Source organism: Alosa sapidissima, chromosome 6, assembly GCF_018492685.1.
Source record: "Alosa sapidissima isolate fAloSap1 chromosome 6, fAloSap1.pri, whole genome shotgun sequence".
NCBI lineage: Eukaryota > Metazoa > Chordata > Actinopteri > Clupeiformes > Clupeidae > Alosa > Alosa sapidissima.
The window spans coordinates 10,702,197-10,724,028 of record NC_055962.1 but is presented as its reverse complement, the minus strand read 5'-3'; the positions used below and the strand labels follow the sequence as shown (position 1 = coordinate 10,724,028).

The 21,832-nt window shown below is 46.3% G+C and overlaps 2 protein-coding genes across 5 annotated transcripts in view; one reads left to right on the top strand and one right to left on the bottom strand.

Moving 5' to 3' along the window:
- Window positions 1–21,832, bottom strand: part of brf1b (BRF1 RNA polymerase III transcription initiation factor subunit b) — an 86,335-nt gene that overhangs the window by 53,912 nt on the left and 10,591 nt on the right. For both annotated transcript variants that reach the window (XM_042095208.1, XM_042095209.1), the window contains exons 3-11: window positions 20,728–20,808; window positions 16,535–16,708; window positions 14,080–14,111; window positions 12,381–12,453; window positions 3,870–4,019; window positions 2,725–2,818; window positions 2,219–2,345; window positions 1,770–1,809; window positions 1,370–1,462 (exon numbers count right to left, since the gene is read on the bottom strand). In XM_042095208.1, coding sequence (XP_041951142.1) covers window positions 1,370–1,462; window positions 1,770–1,809; window positions 2,219–2,345; window positions 2,725–2,818; window positions 3,870–4,019; window positions 12,381–12,453; window positions 14,080–14,111; window positions 16,535–16,708; window positions 20,728–20,808 — 864 coding nt within the window. The remainder of the gene's footprint in view (window positions 1–1,369; window positions 1,463–1,769; window positions 1,810–2,218; window positions 2,346–2,724; window positions 2,819–3,869; window positions 4,020–12,380; window positions 12,454–14,079; window positions 14,112–16,534; window positions 16,709–20,727; window positions 20,809–21,832) is intronic.
- Window positions 6,932–11,040, top strand: btbd6b (BTB (POZ) domain containing 6b). Of its 3 annotated transcripts, none has more exons than XM_042095213.1 (5): window positions 6,932–7,053; window positions 8,521–8,815; window positions 8,928–9,018; window positions 9,142–9,260; window positions 9,455–11,040. In XM_042095213.1, exons 2-5 carry the CDS (start codon window positions 8,610–8,612, stop codon window positions 10,485–10,487), a joined length of 1,449 nt encoding a protein of 482 aa, XP_041951147.1. In that variant the 5' UTR covers window positions 6,932–7,053; window positions 8,521–8,609; the 3' UTR covers window positions 10,488–11,040. The 3 variants fall into 3 exon arrangements, with proteins under 3 accessions (XP_041951147.1, XP_041951145.1, XP_041951144.1); XM_042095211.1 differs by lacking the exon at window positions 6,932–7,053 and adding an exon at window positions 7,295–8,277; XM_042095210.1 differs by lacking the exon at window positions 6,932–7,053 and having other exon boundaries at window positions 7,295–8,815.

Sequence of the window (21,832 nt, the reverse complement as noted above, 5' to 3'; positions counted from 1 at the left end):
GCCAGAGCATTGTGTGTTATAGAAACTTAAATATGTTTTTAAAAAAATCTATGCTAGTAAGATATTCCAAAACCTTCAAAGGTGGGACCTTACTAAAAACATCAGCTATAGAATTTTGATGATAAAATTGTTGTCTTTTGGTTTTCAAGGCCAGGCAAGCAAATAGCACTACACTGGAAAAAAAACATCAACGACAACATGCTACATCGCACATAGTAGCATGGTAGAAGGGCATAACCTATATCACAGGGCACCCCCATAACAAACAGCTTTCATGCACTTTGAAGTGCTTTCATAATCCACAACTAAAGATGACTTTGGCCCTGAGTTTACTAAAGGTGATGAGCTAGCAGAGACATCTGCAAACCTCATATCACCTGCAAAGGAAATGTCGAGGCTAATCTGCTGACGAGGTGTACTGAGGATTGCGCCTGTCAAATTAAATTGCCCTGTCTAGTCATTGCTTCATTCATTATGCTCACACTCGATATCAAGTTTGTGCTTACAAGCCTCTCGTTTATTAGGAACCATAAGCGTAACTTGTAAGTGTAAGTGTTCACTTAAGCGAAGAGGCACTATTGCTAACTGCTAATACTGCTGCCGTGCAACCACAAACACAATCAGAACCACTGAAAGCTGCTCTGACAACAGGTACCAACACAAAACAAAATCTCCTGGCCCCCGATGGAGCCAAGGGGGAAGCATCACCGACGGAATAAACAATGCAATTATCACGACAACTGCCGTTTCCATAGCTACAAGATCCTTTCATCACATCATGATCACGGCTGGGTGCGGAGACTGAAGTGCTTAACAAGGCATCAGAGTCAGATTACCACAGTGGCGTAAATTGGCCCATCTTGTCTGCAATATGATTAACTAATTCAATCGAGTGCTAATGGTGGCGCAGAGAGACCCGGTGAGCCCGGGGTACATCAAAGGAGTTAGACCGGGTGAACTTACAAACAAAGTGCAAAATAAATGGGGTGGGAGGTGGGAATCTGTGGTAATAATGTGTCTGAATTTTAAAAAACGTCATGTTTGCTTGTTCGAGTTTTTTTTATTTATGGAAAGTGGTCAGAACATAAGGTCACACATTAACACATTCACCCAAACACCCACTTAGACAGGCAAAAAATAAACACAAATAAATGGTTAGATGCATGCACAAGAAACAACAAACAAATGTCTCATAAACGCATTCATTTACAACAAACACACAGACACAGCTGTGAACAATAATGTACACACAGACACATGCACATAAACAAACATTCTGAACATTAAACAAAGACGTCAACTGTCTATGCACGCAAACACACACACACACACACACACGCACGCACGCACACACATTTCCATACGGTACCTTGCTTGGCGTATGCGGCATAAATCCCTCGAGGCTTGGGCCTGCTGTTCTCCAGCTCCGTCTCAATCTCATCGCGGTACGAGCTGATCTCCCCTGCGTGGGCCAGAAAAAGACATTATGCCTGAGCTCCGGGGCGAAAACATGCACACTCACGACACGCCGTGACTCACACAGGGATCGACAAAAAACATCAGCGTCGGGAGGAAAACACACCGCGTCATACGGCTCGAACTCGGAGAGCCACGAGTGAGCGGCGTCACTTTGAGTAAAGTAAAAACAGGCAATCGGCTATTTGTCTGACTTGCCGCAAAACCACGGCTAAATAAAAACACTGGACTACCTCGAGGAGTTAACACAGGCTGACGTGGGTCAGCATTAACATCCAGCGGGATATACTGACCTTGATATTCGTCGAGTTTCTGAGCCAGCTCATGCTCGAGCTGCAACGAAAGAACAAAGTTACATGAGACCATGACTAAGACAGGAAGGATCCAATAACAGACCTAATTATGCATACAATAGATCCAAGCATGCATACACTATCCCAATATATGCGTACATTACTTAGCAATGCCTACACAACCTCATGAGTAGATTAACTCCAGATGAGTCCTTACTTCATTTAAGACATTAAAGTTATGGTACACGCTGTCCCTCAAAGCTTCATCTAGATGCTAATATGTCTAGATTAATTCATTATGTTTGTCTGAGTGACTTAGTCTATTCGTTGCCCTTTCATCTTTCCAAACACAGCGCTCTTCTGTTTAACCAAGGTCAACGCCCCCCATGAAACTCTCTGCGTATAATACTGGGCTCGATGTCTGCCACATGGAGTGTAGGTGTGTGGACCTGCTGCAGTCGGGTCTTCCTCTGGCCAGCTGTGAAGGACGGGGGGTCACACTCTTGCTCCAAATCCACCCGCATGAACTCATCGATGGTCAGCTGACTAGTGGGGGTGTCCTCAAACTCCGTCAGTCTGCAGGTCAGAGGAACACGTGCAATGTTAGCGTGTGTGTGTGTGTGTGTGTGTGTGTGCGTGTGTGTGTGTGTGCGTGTGTGTGTGTGTGTGTGTGTGTGTGTGTGTGTGTGTGTGTGTGTGTGTGTGTGTGTGGTTAATCTACTGACTGTGTTGAACAGAACCGTGTGTAATGGTATGTTGTTTACTACTTTATGTATCTAGGCCTCCTGACAGGAAAGACAGAATCATCTGCTTATGATTCTGCCTCGAAAACATAGAAGCCTTTTTCTGGTGGAGGAGGATCGATACAAATCATCTGCAGGGACTCTGAGTATGAGGAGTGTATAAAGAGTAAACCCTGCCAGCGGGCTCCTGGAGCCCCGTTCCCAGCATGCACCTCTTCCTCAGCGTGGCCTCGCACACCTTCACCACGGAGATGACCTCTTTCACCGTGCGCCGGAAATCATGCATGCGAGCGGCAACCAGCAGGGCTGAGAGAGAGAGAGAGAAAGAGAGAGAGAGAGAGAGAGAGAGAGAGACAGAGACAAAGACAGAGACAGAGAGAGAGGGGGAGGATAATGTTTGTTATGTCAAAGCTCTTCGATACCTGCAGGTAACGTGTTCCTGGTGTAAAACCTTCAGACCAATGTGCTGCTGTGCACGTGATGTTATGTGTTAACGTGCACTGTTTCTGTTTTCAGGTGGCACCGTGCCTGGGCATAAACACACGCCTCCACACCTCGTGCCCACAAGTTGCAATCGTTCCCATATCTCCACCACCCCCGCCAAAGTCAAGGCGCCTCCGACATAAATAAATGAATACATTCTCAAACAAAAGCATGGTCTCAATCAATAGGGTCCTACAGTGCAGGCTGTGTTATGTTTCGGTCCCTTCCTTAAGAGAGAGAATGAGACGTCTACACAGCTTCTTATTTACCCCCCTGTTGAAACGATCAAATTCTGCACAGACGGGCCACATCTAAACTTAACTGCTTTTCTCCCCCTACCCCTCTCCCTGAATACTGTGAATGATTAATGATGAATTATTAATTATTCAGATATTGCAGCAGTGGATATTAAAGGAGAAAGTCTGGAGATGTCTGGAGGAAGTTTGTTTTGTTGCGGGAACGCTGATTCTTCTGGCGGCACAGCGCTAAGGCACCAGGGCCTGAAGGTTCTAGCTCAGAGAAAAGGCAGCCAGGTCTGCATGGTCTTATCACTTGGTTGTTAATACAAAGTCTACCATCCTCTTATTATTCATGCCAGCAATGTTAAAAGGAGCTACATAATGCAGTATAGCGATCTAGAGAGCTGGTTAGAAATGCAATCTTACTTATTACAATCTCAATGCATTTTTAAGACTTAGAATCTAAGGGCCCTATTCAATGATGGGCAAAGTGCAAAGTCTGACTAAGGACAATTTTATAACTAGGCTGAGTCAATTGGCTAATTTAACATCATGGGTAAAACTTTAAGTTCAAACACTGATGAGTTAATGCTACTACATGCAACAAGTTTATGCAGGTTACCAGGGAAACACACCTGCACCACACAACCCAGACGGCCTGCGTCCTGTGTGCATCCAATCCCGCTTCATTCTCTGAAGTAACCGCAGCGCTGTCATGGAAACCTCGTGTGTCTTCTCTCTGAACTCCAGCATGTGGGCGAAGCGGGGGATATACAGACAAGGGTCTACAGGAAGGAGGAAATAAAAAAAACAAGGATATGACATCGACGTGTGAACACACACACAGGTGAAAATTCAGCAGCAACTGAGCGGTCTTTGTGAAGCTTTGGGCAACTTTCAGCAGAGGTGTTTTCAGATGAAGTGCCTAGAGTGTACAGTATGTCTCCAGAGCCTGCGAGGATGGGGCTGAACGACTTGGGGAAAATATCTAATATCCTGACAGTTGTTGGGATTAAGTTTTGATTTTGCAATATCATTTTTGTGATGCAATACATTTAAAAATTACTCTGAAATATTACTTCTTGGGCAAGACCAGCACTAATTCTGCTTACCTTTTCTGCTGTACATTAATCGTACTGCTGCCTATGTTGCTTTTTAAATGTTAGTACATAATCATCGACACAATTAATTGCGGCCTTTGCAATTTTAATTGCATGACTTCAACCCTATGCAAGATTATATATCATTTTTACTCCCTGAGGATGGCCAAAACAGGAGGTCCTTATAGGAAAGTGAATACAGTGGAAGGTCAAACATCTTAAAGCAACACCATGGAAGAATTTATATTGTTGCCCCTTGGTGTCAATATGAATGGCATTTAGGGCAAAGAGAGCACCCAATTTGTCTACAAAAAAACGTCTAAATGGGTCATGATTCTGCCTGATCAGCAACGTTTCATAGTGCAATGTCAAGCATTCCAGGCATTGGCATAGACTTTATTCTCCGTACTATAAGCCATTGTAGCATCAAAATGAGTTTGAAGGTAAAATAACTGCATTGTTTTGCTTTGAATTGTAAAATCAAAGGAGATTAAGGCCTTAACACCACTGCATAGAATGATGTCCTTTTGCCACACTGAGAAAGTGCAGTCAGTCCTTGACTTCCTGAGAAAAATCTGGAGCAGGGCTTCACTACAGGGACTCTTGTGAACGGCCTGGACAGATCCACAACATGGGTGCCGTGTCCAAACCATTCCCTCCCTGCCACGGCCACCTACTTCCGAGTCCTTGGCTGAAAAACTCAAGTGCTCTGCCCCATTAAAAAAAAAAAAAGAAGTGCATATTTCACACCGCTGACCTATTAAGCAGGGAAATGAGTTCAGTGCAAACTCAAATAAATAGAATACGTAAATAAATAATCAAAATCCCAGTGACAATCCTATTCGCAGAGAGGGCGGTGAGAACCCACCTGGGTGTCTATGATATGTCAAGTGTGTGATGGGAAGGGGGAAAAAACAGTATTTTCTTGCCATTCAGTGGTAAGCTGACACAGAGAGATCTAATTCATTAACTGCCGTTGAGCGTCACATGACCCATATGTCTCTCATATCTCCAAAAAGAATGCATATCCCGGGATCTTTTAAGGACGTAGAATTTCCACATGTGACAATTGTCCCAAGATGTTCCAGCAGCCGGCGCAATACAAACTCAAAATAGAAATTGATTTCTGAGACGCTGATTCACTCCAGCCATGGTGGTTATCTGATTTGTATGTGTGTGAGTGTGTCTGTGTGAGTGAGTGAGTATGAGTATGAGTGTGTGTGTGTGTGTGTGTGTGTGTGTGTGTGTGTGTGTGTGTGTGTGTGTGTGTGTGGCTGTCAAAGTTTGATTAAAAAGTTGATGAATGGCAGGAGGTAGAGAGAGAGAGAGAGAGAGAGAGGAGCGAGCGAGAGACAGAGTGAGAGAGAGAGAGAGAATGAGAAAGAGAGAGAGGGAGGGAGCGAGCGAGCGAGAGAGAGAGAGGTGAGGTTCCAACAATCACGGCGCACTGCGAATTTCCCAGGGTGCCAAGTACCAACCGGCCCTCCTGGGGCTGCCAGGATCACACCGGTCACCACGACGATGATGGTGATACGACAACGCAAGGACACACAACAGACAAAGGCACAGACAAAAACTAGCGTTCCAGGAAGCAACATAACTCTCCAGACTAGAACACAAATACACATCCCTAACGGACTAACACTGAGCATTTCTCAGAGAAGTTGTCTGAATGAATGGAGTCCACTGTACTCTGAAATAAATGCAGACATTTAAAATGCTTTCTCCTTTTTTTTCTTTGTCCTTGTAACTGAACAGATGAGGACAGTACACCCTGAACAATAGAAAGTAACAACAACTCTGAAAGAGATGTTGTCTTCTATGTAGGTTTACCTACATAGAAAAAACAAAAGCATATTGTTGTAACATTACACCAACCCTACAGCATATTAAAATCCTTTTGATATGTAAATCCCACACTGGTGATCTACATAAAGGCTGAGGTCTTTCTTCTTCTTTTCTCATCTATTCTGGATGCCCGACTGATTCTCTATTTCATTTCCTGGATGGGTGGAGCAATGGAGCTAGTATCATCTCTGGAAAGAGGACCATGCAGATACAAGACACCACTGTCCTAGTCTTCTCTTACTAATGAGCCCTGGCTGATATTTGGCTGAAACAAATTTTCAGTCCATGCGTGTGAGAGAGACCTACTTTAATAGTGCGGGCACTGAACAGAGAATGCCAGATCCTGATGATGTGAAGCCTTTCCCTACTGACTATTTAAGTGTGCAGACACAGGCTGTGTTAATCAGACATTAAATTGGCCCACACGTTTTTGTGTTGCGATTTGTGTTTTGTTTTGTTCCCAATTACATAATCAGTTTTCCTATTACAGATCTGGATCTAATACCTGAACTCTGTAAAAAAAAAAAAAAAAAGCAATATGTCACAAAAAATACCGCTTGTAAATTAAACTTCATCTTGTCCTCACCCGATGAGGGGTAGACTCGGCCCCTAATATCCAATGCTGTGATGTCTGCTTAATGCCACACTTACGTCCCTACTACACCTTTCCCAATGATCCGTTTTGCAACGCCGGGGCCCTCTATTGGAAAGCCGGGAAACCGGTCTTGTAACAGGACACAACAAGCCCAACCCCCTCCCTCTCTCTCATACCAATCTCCGGATTTAACATGGCTCCTGGCTGCGACCGAGTGTCCAGAAATCAAACCTGAATGTTTCTTACAGACAGTTAGGCCTTCGTCAGCACCAAAAGGTAACGATTTTAGTGCTATGCCATCTTGCATTTGCCGTCACTTTTAAATGATGTTGTTTCCCGAGCGATGGGTGATGTTACTTCGACTGTAGCTAATGTTGGTTCGATGAAGAAGTCGTTCGCGGAGCCATTCAGCACGCTTGCTACTTTATCTCCGTTATAACGTTCTGATTTTGCAAAGACAACGATGCCATCGGATTTTTCGACAGCTCTATTTGTGCTTTAGCATATAGTTCTCGTTATGCATTAATGGGTTCACTTAAACGCCGTTTTTCATTTGAACGGTCGCCGTGAAGCTTGCACTTCGTTGCAGATGTTTACCCCGATGAACAAAATTATCGGAGTCCGATTGTCGAATGGCGAGACCTTTCCGCATCTAGCAAATTCATGAACTGCAGATATTAAACAAACTGCACCACTCTACAGTGGTTGAAGTCGATGTAGGCTAGCCTATATCTTGCCATTACAAAATCAAATGTTACAAATGGTTTGATTAAGTCAGAAACAATGGATGAACCCCTACGAAAACTTCGTGAGATATCCTATGGCGTTTCAACAAACTGGATGGCTTACACTCAAACTGATGTTTGTCATAGCATTCCACCACATATAATAAAACTAGCAAAGGGTGTGCTTGATGGAAACGCGTTTGAATTTAACCTTATTTTAGTTTCTTTCCACCGACTCCGTGGAAGTGGTGACGTGAACGTTTATTGTCAACAATACGGCAAGGGTTAAACCACTGCCTGGATCGGTCCAGTGGAATATAATGGCGAGGGAGGGCAGGCTGCTTGGCTGTGGGAGGCGCCTCGGGGCAACTGACGTGAAAGGCATCTGTGTATCTGATTAGTCAATACAGAATAGGGCGTCCGCTTGCGATACACAAAACCAGCGCATCAGTAAATTGATACGAAATACATCGGACTGGTTGAATGAGGACGGGCTCCATACGTATATAATGACAGGGTAGTGTGATTTACGCACGGATATATTCAGGTTTTACTTGTTTTATTACGACAGCTCGGGATGAGAAATTGTAGTGGGTAATCAGCACATCGCTCTGGGAATTAAATGGATGTTCTGTTGAAAACGGGTGCATTTGCTGGGGATGAGCAGAAAATCGGATTCCCACCCAGAGAGGATGCTCTGAAAACGGAAACATCACGAATCATTTTGGAATAATTCTGATAGAAGGATAAATGGTGCTCTGTGCGTTTGTCCGGGGTTAGTAGATGCTTTGGGTATGGTTGATGGCTTAAAATCCTCACCAATGCTGGGAAGAACAGTTATTGTGTATGAATATTTGGGAGTGGATTTTGCATTAAGTTGAAAAAAAAAAAAAATCCTACATCAGCTCGGCAAGCCAATCCGTTTGACGAACTTCTGGATATTTGCTGATGCCAGCAGCTCCAGATTGCCTGTATGGCAGGATCATGAAGTTTCTGACGTTTTTCCTTTTACTTCCAGAGACCTTAAAAAGGACTAGAAAGAGTGGTAAACAGTCAGGAAAGCTGCCAGTATGCTATGAGATCGTGACTTTGTCCTTGAAGAAGAAGATGGCTGCAGAACTGTATCCTGCAAGCATAAACACCAACCTCCCGAACAGCAACGGCACCGCAGTGACTGCTGCCAGTAAGAAGACTATCGTTCAAGTGACCGAGACTGTAACCACACCGACCACCACTACCACTCAACAGAATATCAATAACAACAACGTCGAGACTGCCAGCTGGCAGTCAACTCACCCGACATTACGAGAAAGGTAAATATTGATTTAATTTCTGAAATTGCGTTGTGACGAAAGCGGCTCCAAATGAGCTATGCTGTGCGCAACGACGCCAAATTCTATTTGTAATTCCCGTTTACATTTTCAGGAATGCTTTGATGTTCAACAACGAACTCATGGCAGATGTTCACTTTATTGTTGGACCCCCCGGTGAATCACAGAAAGTTCCAGCGCACAAGGTGAGAACGCACCCTGTCCGTTTTCCTGACTGTCCACCGCTGCTCCCCTTGTTTGGGCTGTAGAAAAAACGGAAACCTTTGCAGTCCGCCTCACGCCTCATGCTTGTCTTGTTGTCATTTCAGTATGTTTTGGCGGTGGGCAGCTCTGTTTTCGGCGCCATGTTCTATGGCGACCTGGCAGAGGGGGAATCTGAAATCCACATCCCAGATGTGGAGCCTGCTGCTTTTTTAATCCTGTTAAAGTAAGTTACTCATCTCGTCTTGACACAGATATGAAGCTACTGCAAGCACCATTCATTGATGCACTTGTAATAAAGCCTATGGTTTATGGAAAATACGGCCATGGTTTAATCAGCACTTTATTTGACTGTATTGTTATATTTATGCATACTAATGTGTATTTGTATGGGAAGTTTAACTGGCATGTGTTCCACAGGTACATGTACAGTGATGAGATTGAACTGGAGGCCGACACAGTGCTGGCCACTCTGTACGCCGCCAAAAAGTATATAGTGCCTGCCCTGGCCAAGGCCTGTGTCACCTTCCTGGAGACGAGCCTGGAGGCCAAGAACGCCTGTGTGCTGCTGTCCCAGAGTCGCCTGTTCGAAGAGCCTGAGCTCACACAGCGCTGCTGGGAGGTGATTGACGCCCAAGCGGAGTTGGCGCTCTGCTCGGAAGGCTTCTGCGAGATCGACCTGCAGACGCTGGACATCATTCTGCGACGTGAGACGCTCAACACGCGCGAGGCCGTGGTCTTCCAGGCCGTGCTGGACTGGGCGGTGGCCGAGTGCAAGCGTCAGGGCTTGGGCCCGACGGCCCGCAACAAGCGGGCGGTGCTGGGCAAGGCGCTGTACCTGGTGCGCGTGCCCACGATGACCCTGGAGGAGTTCGCCGACGGCGCCGCGCAGTCAGACGTGCTGACGCTGGAGGAGACGCACGACATCTTCCTGTGGTACACGGCGGCCAACAAGCCCAAGCTGGAGTTCCCGCTGGTGCAGCGGAAAGGCCTGGCGCCACAACGCTGCCACCGCTTCCAGTCGTCGGCGTACCGCAGCAACCAATGGCGCTACCGGGGCCGCTGCGACAGCATCCAGTTCGCTGTGGACAAGCGCATCTTCATCGCCGGCCTGGGCCTGTACGGCTCGAGCGGCGGCAAGGCCGAGTACAGCGTCAAGATCGAACTCAAGCGCCAGGGCATCACCCTGGCGCAAAACTTGACCAAGTTCGTGTCGGACGGCTCCAGCAGCACATTCTCGGTGTGGTTCGAGCACCCGGTGCAGGTCGAGCAGGACGCCTTCTACACAGTGAGCGCGGTGCTGGACGGGAACGAGCTCAGCTACTTCGGACAGGAGGGCATGACGGAGGTCCAGTGTGGGAAAGTGACATTCCAGTTCCAGTGCTCCTCGGACAGCACCAATGGGACTGGGGTTCAGGGGGGGCAGATTCCAGAGCTGGTCTTCTACGCATGAGGTGTGGAGGGGCAGTGGGTTTGGCGGGGTATTCATTCAAAAGTGCATTCCACCCCTGAAATTGTTTTGGGGGGGTCGACCAGAGTTGGGGTGCGTAATGTTAGGACCTGTGAGGGTTCTTGCCTTCTTTTACAATGTAGCCGTGGAAGACTATTTCCAGGAAGTTGTTTAGTCTGTTGAAAGACTGTTGTCTTGATGATTTTGAGTGAAGGAGTGTGCTTCAGCTTTATTTATTTAAAAAATAAGTATATATTTGACTTAATTATTGATGCTGCACCATGCAGACTTTATATATATATATATATATATATATATATATAAACATATATATATATATATAAATATAAAAAAAAATATATATATATATATATATATACAAACTATGATTAGATGTAATGCACTTCTAGTGGACAACAACCACTAGTGTGTTGTGTTTTGTACATAAGTTGAGGCTAACTTGTTTACAGCTTGAGGCTGACTGACAATTGAAATGTCTTGTATTAGTGTGCAGCTTCACAAACTGCAGATCATAAAGGTTTTTTTGTGACTCTGACCGAGTTATCTTGCGAATGGTTCTTTCTTGACATAGCTTTACAGAACAATGGATACATCTGTTTACTGCACCACATCAACCACAGACAAAATGTAAAATCAGCTAACACTATATGGTAAGAGAGTATTATAACCCCTGTAGTGCATGTCACTTAGTCTACATGGACTACGATGGACTACATAGTCACCATCTTACCATGGTTTTGCCATGATTAATTACAGCTACTCCTATCAACTAATCCTTTTTCATAGCTTTTGGTTTGATGTAAGCCTTCAAACATGGCAGAAGTTAGACATGAGCAAAACGGTATCATTTGTGAACATTGGTGACAGAGACTTTTTTTTTTTTTTTTGCCAATCATGACATGACAACTTCCTGGTACAGCAACCTCTAGTGTCACCAGATGCTCAGGCTCAGTAGAGACAGGAAACAGACACGATGGTTTGAATTCAGGAGCTGAGCTGTAGCTGAGGTGCCACAGTGTTGCCGGCTGCTCTCTGATGGTGGCTTTCTTGGCCAACACAAAGCACCTGGCAGCCTGTGAAATGACAGATTTCTCCCGGCAAGGGAGGCAAGCTGAGAGGGGAGAAAGTCACTGCAGAAGAAAACCTGCTCATCTGAATCCCATTGGAGGGATTATCCACCGCACAAAATGACCAAACATATCACCTTATGGTGTGTGTGTGTGTGTGTTTATGTATGGATGAAATTTGGTGGATGGTGGATGTAGAAAATATCACTATAAACCCAATATTTACTGGGTGGTTGGCATGTCAATCCAGCAAACAACTGAGGTGACTAATACAGAATGTTTACCTTCTCCATGGGAAACTGCAGTGAGCGGGGTCTTTAAACAAGGCAGAACCATCGGGGTGGGCGGGACCAGACTACACCTTACACAATATGTGCTGTGTTTACTAACATGCGATTAGCTCAAACGAATGGGTACTCTTAGACATCCATTTAGCCTTTAGGTTTCGTTGACAAGAGATGGAGATAAAGGAGTTTCCTGAGTTTCTAGCTGTAGAAAATCAAATACAGATTTTTCTCAGACCCAGAAAAATGTAAATAAATGCAAAAAAGAAGCAAGAGTTACAAAACCCAAGTTGCTGATGGTAAACAGGAATGCTGTGTTATGTTTTATGTTTTCAATGATCCCTTTAAGTATACTACTGGTCATTTTTATGACTTTGGCACGTTTTGAGTGAGAGAAATTAGTGTAGTGGCACATGATTGACTTGCCTGATCTTCTCCAATACCATGGTCAAGATAGGCAAAGCCTATTACTGTTACTACAGGACAGTGGAAATTTAAGCGGATGTCATGGCGTTGAAACTTACCAACAGCAGGAGCGTTGATGCACAGCTCTCTTGCCAACAGCAGGAAGGTCTTCCCCAAGATATACACATTCACCTACAAAATGATGGACAGAGAAGTTGGCCAGGGTTAGGAAGAGATCAGAAAATACCAGTTGGACTAACCAACTACCCTGTAAAACGTTCAAATGAACATCAGGCCAGAGTGTCAAGGGAATAGAGGCACCTTGAGTTTTTATTTTCTGCCATTAAAACTGGATCTTCACCCTGATACTATCCCTGTATGGATTTTTGTAGCAAACCATCAAAAACAGTGGTAAAGTGGAGGTCATTCTCTATAAAACACTGTCCCTCTGAGCCCGTGGAGTCAACTTTGACCTCTTCCTGTCAGTCTCCTTGACATGACAGCAATTAGGGTCCCTAATGGAAAAGCAGGGTCGTGACCTTAGCACCAGGGATCCACTCTGACGGAGGGAGTGGCAGGCACAGGGTATGTGTGGGTGTGGGTGGGGAGTGGCCGCACTTGCTTGGGATTCGTGGCATATTTTTGTCACCCCAGCTCCACCTTGGGCTGACAACACACCCACTCCCCCAACCCCCCCCACCCCCACCTCCACCTCATACCAGACGGGGTTGAGTAGGCCAGGGCTCCCACCCCTGACAGCTGGGGGACTATAAATAAAGGCTGCACCAGCTGTGTCTCCCTAAAATGCTTCCCTCTAGAACCACCCACATTTAACAGGAGAGGAGGAGAGAGAGAGAGAGAGAGAGAGAGAGAGAGATGGAGGCCATTAAAGCTGACTTTTATGATTTGTTTTCTCTCTCCCGGACTGTGCTATCTAACTGTGGTCTTTAACAAAAGTGGGGTGAATTGTACTGTTAATTAATCAGCTGTCTCATGCCGATTACACAGATGCCATACCTGTGAGTGTCCTCCTGGTCAACTTATACCCATTTCATGTTCGCTACAGTATATACAATTCATTTTGGTTGACATAAACAGCAAGGGGAGAAATAATAACCCCATTTGCATCATTCTCATTACAGTGCACTACACCATCATGGATACACACATGTTGATAACCTCAGATGGGGTACATTGGCAGTGACTTCACCATTAAAGCAGTATGTAGAGACAGGAAACAGACTCGATGGTTTGAAAGCTCAATCAACAATTTGCTTCTACATCCTCCAATAATGGAAAAATGTGGAATGGCACCATTTAAGCAAAGCCGTTGCCAAAAGCCAATAATAGAGGAATTACAGTAAACACCATAATCTCAGCGTACAGTAATTAAGGGAGGATGTGGTACGATTCTGAAAACTCTCCAGAAGGAGCAGACGGTTAGTGTTTTTCCAACCATCTTGATTCACGACGCGATGTCTCTGGTACTTCCCTTTAATTGATCAAATGTGCCTGAGAGGATGTATTGAGTGTCTGGCATGAGCTCAACCTCGCCTTGTACTTGCTGAATGTTGCGCTTCTCAATTATCTATCGGGGATCAGGAATTAAGATATCAGCACATTCCAACTGGCTATGAACTGATTCTCATATTACCCTCCTCTGCTCTGCTAGGGTGCTTCACTGTTCTCTGAGTGGCGTGTTGTTTATGAGGAGAAGGGGGAGTCACAGGGCATATTGAATTATCTAAGGAGCCATAGTAATGAACGTATTATGTGTGTGTGTCTCTGTGTGTGAGTGTGTGTGTGCTGTGCACCAACCTGGAGGAGGTCACTCAGGTCCAGGAGCATGTCTGAGAGCCAGTTAAGGAAAATACAAACAAACAAACAACAAAACATAGCTAACAAAAAACACTGGCATCACATCACAATGTTTTACAATGAGCAGCACTGTTGAATTGTCAGGAGCTAATCAGGAGCTAATCACCAAACTGATCACCAAGTAAGATGGAAATTTAACATGTCATTCATAACCCCCCTCCACGTATCCCAGCAGAACCCCCCCCCCCATACCATCTGTTTCTAAGCACCTGGCCCCACCTGACTGATGCACGTGTCTCCATGGCAATAAATGACCCTCTTTTAAGCGTGCCGAGTGCACGGTGAGGGCTTAGCCTCTCGGAAAGGGAAAGGATGATCTCGTGTTTATCGGCTGCTAACGTTGACAATCAGCCTCACTTAATTACCCCTGAGGATCTGCGAGGGCAGGAGGGAGCTAACCAACGAATGGACAAACGTCAGGGTGGCACTACGGTCACCACTGCTGTAGAGTGTATGTATGTGTGTGTGTGTGCGTGTGTGTGTGTGGGGGGGGGGGTTTGACAAACAGCCAAATTGCCTCCTGTGCGGGACGCTCGCTGAACGCCGTCACTGTTGTCACAGCGAGGAGGTTGGGACAGGTGGACCAGCAGGGATACGACAGCCGGTCCTGTCTACCAGTGTGCGTACCCTGGAGAAATGCATCATACGGGCGAGTAGGGTTGGAGGACATCTTAAACGCTACATACAGTATATTTGGATGTTACGCTATGTGACGATGTGTTACCGCCTGAGAACAATAAACAACATCATTGTATTGTATTGCACTACACTGTATATCAATGTATTGTTTTGCAATGCATTGTACAATTGTATTGAAGTGAAGGTGAATATCACTGCCATATTCTCAGGTGTAACATATTGCTTTGTTTTCCATCAAAGTCACTGCATTGATTGTACACTTTTTCACTAAGGCAGCAAAAGGCAACACTCTGCTCGTGTGTGTGTGTGATTATGTCTTTTTATTTCAACCTAAATGGGGGCACAGGTGAATATCAAGTGTCTGCACACTGGTGGTGAACTCCTGGAGAATTTGTATGCTGACTATCCAACTGACTTCCAAAGGAGCCAAAACTGAAATCCAGAACACTCTTGTGCTGAGGGGAAGACAGTCGCCAGGGGAATGGGGGAAAGAGGGAAATGGTGCAGAGTTGCAGAAATGCTCCAGATGATGTTTATTATTTCACGCCACGACAAGCCAGCAACCCCATCACCCCCCCATCACCCCCCCCCCCCCACCACCGCCAACCCCATCACCCCCCCCCCCCCCCACCACCACCACCATCACCACCCCCCCCCCCCCCCCCCCCACCATCACCACCACCACCACCACCACCACCGCCAACCCCCTCACCTCAGCTCTGTCAAGTCCTGGAGGTGCCGTAAACATTCCTGCATGAGCTCACGCACAACATCACTGACATACTGCTTTGCCGTGATCAGGGTCGTGTCTCTACGGAGCATACTGAGCATAACGGTGACGTGGCCTAAGCAGAAAGCAAACCTAAGCAAACCTGCCCAGGAAAAGCGAGTAAAGAGTGGTGTTTTAATGTCATACTGAGTGATGGAAGACATCCTCTCTTTCCTGTCTGTCAGCCATCTGTCTCTCTCTGACACCTTACCTGCGTATTCCATCCATTTCACTTCCAGGGTTCAGACTTCAAGCTGTGTTTAGTTTGTGTAAAGTGTGTGTGTGTGTGTGTGTGTGTGTGTGTGTGTGTGTCTGTGTGTGTGTGAGAGAGAGAGAGAGAGAAGGGAAAAAGCCTGGGTATACATATGATTTTGTGTTTGTAATTATATGTGTCCGTGTGTGTGTGTGTGTTTGTCTTGGTGCAACTCTGCAGCAATGTGTGTCATGAGTACTGTGCTAATGATCAGACAGGCTCTTGGAGAGGTGGAGGACACAACCCATATATCTGCACAAGCCCACTACTAGGCTATCTAATGAGTCTTACAGGGCTCTGTCACCAGTGGCACTGACAATCCCACTGGGTGACAGACAGCTGTGATTTATTGTCTCAAAATTGATCAGCTGCCAATACAATGTAGTTAATCGGACAGTGTTTTGTTTAGAGAATAATAATGCATCATTTAGGTCTAGTAAAATCTATTCTTTTCAGCTGGAAAGTGTTATAAATTTGGCGACGAGTTAGAGTCAGGTGAAACCTTTCCTGAGTGTGCATTTGACATGTACATTTCCATTGACTTATTTATCTAACAGCTGTTTTGCAGATGTTTCCCTCAAAATGACTTCTCCTTAGTGACTTATGGTATTCACCCAAAGGTGACCTATTCTATTAGGCAAAGTGCAAGTGTTCCCAGCATGGGTTCTCACATCCTCTCCCCAAATGAATTTGCTTACAGGTTCCCGGATGGGTCACACAGTTGCCAAGGATACGGGGGGTGCCCTCCGTGCGGCACACCAGGTACAGGCAGGCGGCGATTACGTGGGTCATTTTGCGTCCACGCGTCAAGTGCTTGCTGACCACCATCTTGAAGAAGTTGAATGCCGTGTCCAGGCAGTGCTGGTTCAGCTGCAGCTGGCTGCCCAGGTTGTGGATCTGCCGTTTCCCTGGATGGAGACGACCACACCACGCCATTAAAGTCAACACGACGGGACTTGCACACACATTCTCTCTTTGAGACATACACACACATTCTCTCTTTGAGAGACACACACACACACACACACACACACACACACACACACACAAAAACACACACACATAAAATATACAACCACAAGTAGACAGGCGCACTGTGGACACACACACACACACACACACACACACACACACACACACACACTTGGACACGTGGACACTCCACAGACATTGGTGCATGACTTCACACACAGGTGTTTGAGTTTCCAGTAGCGAGTGAGTGAGTGAGTGGCGGCGGGTGATGTCATGAGAACGCGGTCTCATGCAGACAGGCTCCTGAGCGCCCCGAGGCTCTCTGGCTCTCTGGCCTGCCAGACTCAGCTGTTTTACTCCCCAGGGAGAGACCATCTGCAAACCCTTGTACTTAAACACACACGGATACACACACACACACACACACACACACACACACACACACACACACACACACACACACACTCTCTCTCGCTCTCTCTCTCACACACTATTAATCTCCCTCTTACACACACACACACACACATAGATCGCTCTCACACACACACATACCGACACACTCATGAAAGTACATATACACACTCTCAAACTTGAGCACACTCGACAAATCCCCAATTCAGCACCAAAGTCCCAATGCATAATGTGTTACTTAATAATCAGTGCGATTCAAATACTGCATGTCCCATCAACACCACTATGTGTGTGTGTGTGTGGCTCTAAAGCAAAGACAAGGGCTGGACGTGACAGCAAGCTCTGGAACAAACTAAACTGAAGGTGGATGCCAAGGTAGGAGTGTTTGTGTGGGTTGGCACCATCTCTGCACAGTGCGAATTACAGGCGTCGGAGGGGGGTTGGCGCGCTGGCGTGCCCATGCCAAAAATAAACCAGTCCGAAAAACTGGAGGAACAGAGAGAGAAAAAGAGAGGGAGAGGGAGAGAAAAGCTATTAAGGGCATGATCCCTCTATTCTAGAGCCACTGTGTGCCCGCTCATTCTCTTAACACACACACACACACACACACACACACACACACACACACACACACACGGACACACACGGACACATGCACACACACACACACACACACACACACACGGACACATGAACGCGCACGCACACACACAGACACAAATGCACACACATGCACACACACGCACACACGTGCGCGCGCGCGCACACAGACACACACACACACACACACACACACACACACACACACACACTTCTTAGGCCACACTAATCCCTGTGTGCTGCCACACTCTGAAAAACACTGGATTAGCCGACAGGTCTGCGCTGACCCTACCCCGCCTGCACACATGTGAGTGTGTGAGTGTGTGTGTGTGTGTGAGTGTCGACTGGGATTATGTAACCTTGTCTGTGAAACACCACCTCTCTTAGCAGAGACTAAATCTCAGCATCAACACAGGGGAGGCAAGTGCCAAGGTACTCATGGGAATGAACACACACACACAGGCACACACACTCACATGCACACAAACACACGCACACAAACTCACATGCACACAAACACAAACACACAAAAACAAAAAACACACACACACACACACCTCGGTCAAACAAAAGCATAAAGGCTGAGACCATACGGTTTCCTGGTGTCATGTCAGGATTTGCTCAGTCCATTTGGCAAGGGGACAACTGGTAATGAAATGGGAATATATCAGTGAATGTCTCTGGCCAAACCCTGCTATCTGTACTTTAGCTAATGAGTTGAGTAGGCTGCTTTACATTCATATCTGTCCAACGTGACAAATTCAAACAGCACTGAAGGCAGACTAAAATAAAAACATATGCTGCAGATGACACAGTGTGTGTGTGTGTGTGTGTGTGTGTGTGTGTGTGTGTGTGTGTATGTGTGTGTGTGTGCGTGAGAGTGTGCTTTTGTGAACAAGGGCATGTGTGTGTGTGTATTTGTGTGTGAAAGCGATAGAGACAGAGAGAGAGGGGACGTTTGCATGATGTTTGTTTGGGAGTGTGTATGCAGTGTGGGCTAGGAGTGTGTGTTTGTGTGTGTGTGTGTGTGAGAGAGAGAGAGAGGGAGTCTGTGTGTTTCTGTGTATGTGTTATTTCAGTGTGGTGTATCTGAGCGAGGGTGTGTGGGTGTGTGTGTTTTAGTGTGAGTGCGATAGAGATATAGAGAGGGCGTTTGCATGAGTTTGGGAATATGTTGTGTGATCAAGCTAAAAGAGAGAGAGCGAGGGGTGGGTAGAGAGAGAGAGAGAGAGAGGGAGTGTGTGTTTGATTGTGTGAGAGAGAGTAAAAGACCGTCTGCATCAAGAGTTAGTGAGTGGGAGGAGTGTGTATGCATCTGGCCTAGACCGTGGTCTGGAGCAGTGTACATCAAGGAGTTTGAGTGTGTGAGTGTGTGTGTGTGTGTTTGCTTGTGATCGTGCATGTGTAGATGCGTGTGAGTGAGTGTGTGCGTGCATGCGTGCGTGCGTGCGTGAGAGAGAGAGAGAGAAAGAGAGAGAAAGAGAGAAGGGAATAAGCTTGTGTATACATATGATTTTGTGTTTGTAATTATATGTGTCCGTGTGTGTGTGTGTGTGTGTGTGTGTGTGTGTGTGTGTGTGTGTGTGTGTGTGTGTGTGTGTGTGTGTGTGTGTGTGTGTGAGTGTGTGTGTGTGTGTGTGACAGAGAGAAAGAGAGAGGTGATGTATGTGTGCGTGGACATAGTCCAGGTGTGGCAAGCTCTCGCTGCCCAAGCTGTTCTCTCACAGGGACGTGCGTGCCCGTTCACAGCAAACCGCAGCCATCAGAAATCCCACAGATTTTCCATCAGACAGCTGTGGCTCAACACTGGCACCAGCTGGCACACACACACACACACACACACACACACACACACCTAATAATAACATCTCAACAAATCACAACAGCAAATGTCCTTAAACAGGCACATCAGGCTTGCAATTGTGTAGTTGTGTAGTGAGTAATTTATAACACGCTCACAGGCAGAAGACAAGTCTACAAAATGAGTACCGATGTACATTCCATCCACCATGTTATGATCAGGCAACAGTTTAAGCCCCATCCACATACAGTGTACGACACTAGCAACAGGGCTTTAGGCCAAGAGGACTGTAGATCTCTTCATATAATCGTACATAATTGTTAGATACAGTAAGGCGTGACCATACGGCCATATAGAAAAGTGCTGGGAGCAGGTGGAGCAGCTCTTTGATGGATGGTGCCTGTTGAGGCCTGTCTGCCTGTCACACCAGTGAGTGAGGCTGGGCTGGGCCGCACGGAGAGGGCTGGAACTGGGGCAAAGTGAGCCTGGTTCACACACCCACACCCGGACGCTATTCTCGCTTTGTTCCTCCAGGCTGTTACTGTTACTGAGGTCCAGGCCTTTTTATGTGTGTGAGTCTGTGAATATATGAGTCCAGTGTTTCCTACAGAATTGAATTATATTTGTGGTGGCATGTTTACAGAATTAACTTGAATGCAACAGTTTTTAACCAATTAGCCCAGTGTGGCTATGATGCTAACCAGATTTAAGCACAATTTAGTACAATCTGGAAAAATCATTGTGTGGTGGTCAATGTTGATATTGTGGTGGGCCGCCACAAATAAGTCAATGTATGGGAAACACTGGAGTCTGTGTGTGTGTGTGTGTGTGTGTGTGTGTGTGTGTGTGTGTGTGTGTGTGTGTGTGTGAATGTCTGCTGCCTCAGTGACTATGGTGCATGTGTGTGTTACTATGTACTTTTGAGTCTGTAAATATATGTGTAAGTGTGTGTCAATAGCGACGGTCTGTGTGGGTGTCCAGTGCATGTGTACGTGACTATGCATTGTGCATCTATGAATGTGTGTGTGTGTGTGTGTGTGTGTGTGTGTGCTATTTGCCTTCAAACGTTTTTCCCAGCCGTTCTGGGCCTCTCCAGAAGTGCATTACACACGGCCAGAAGAGGCTGTCTGAGGTGAAACTTACCATTCTGCAGCGTCTGAGCGCGGGACTCCTTTCCCAGACTGGTATGGAAGCCACTCCCAAGGACAGGGGCCTTCGCTGGGCCTGCAGATTGACAGAGAGGAGAGAGAGAGAGAGAGAGAGAGAGAGAGAGAGAGAGAGAGAGAGAGAGAGAGAGAGAGAGAAAGGGAGAGAGGGGGAGAGGAGGAGAGGGACAGGGGTAAAGGGATGGAGAATGGGAGAAAGAGAGAGGGAGGGAGGAGAGAGGAATGCGCAGAAGAGACAAAAGAGAGGGTGATCATGTGCTCTCTGCTGTGGACCCTAATTACATTATTCTGATCAGGCTGCACTCTGGGAAACGGCCCGGCCCCCGTGGAATTCCAACCGGGGCCGTCTAGGCCTCACTCGCGAGCAGAATACTGATTTCATGGGTGGAGGGAGGTGGGGAGATTTGATGTGGGACTGTGAGTTGGGGCTACTGCCTTTCATCCATGGGGTGGGGGGGGGGGCTGGAGGGTGAAGGGTGCAATGAGGAGGTGGGGACCTTGGGGGGGGGGGAGGCTGATGTCAAACTCGCCGAGTTCCTGAGAATTAAGAGCGGGTAGTGGCCTCCCGTGCACAGGGTGTGTAAATCCCAAACGGTTCCAAAAATACCCTCAGTCTGACGGGCTGTGGCCAGTACTAACATATGATGCAAACACAGAGGTCTGAACTGTCCTGGAGGAATGAACAGATCACACGACTGAAGACAAGCTAATCTGCAAGCCCTTGCATTACATAATATGTGAACCAGAGTAATTACTGGCTCACTGATTCTTCTCGATAGTACCTACATGAACTGAACCAAGTAACTGACTCATTTCTCCTATCTACAGATACCAACTGAAGTAAATCATAGAGCTCTCTGGTCTGATCAGGTCAATAGACATTTGCTTCAAATTTCAGAACAGGCACATTCTGTACATAAGAAGGAATAAAGATGACACAGTATCGCCATCTAGTGGTAACACATCCCAAAGTGCAAAAACCCAGTTACCATATCAAGTTTCAGACACAAGATTAGAGAGCCCCCTGCAGTTTAAGAAGGCACACTGCACACAGCTGCTCTAAAACCTTTAGGAGTTCTGCA

Excerpts from the sequence above, each read along its gene's own strand:
- btbd6b (XM_042095210.1), top strand. The coding sequence starts at position 8,451 with ATGCCAGCAGCTCCAGATTGCCTGTATGGCAGGATCATGAAGTTTCTG. Across the intron at positions 9,019-9,141 it reads AGAAAGTTCCAGCGCACAAG|TATGTTTTGGCGGTGGGCAG; the intron begins GTGAGAACGCAC and ends TTGTCATTTCAG. Across the intron at positions 9,261-9,454 it reads GCTTTTTTAATCCTGTTAAA|GTACATGTACAGTGATGAGA; the intron begins GTAAGTTACTCA and ends TGTGTTCCACAG.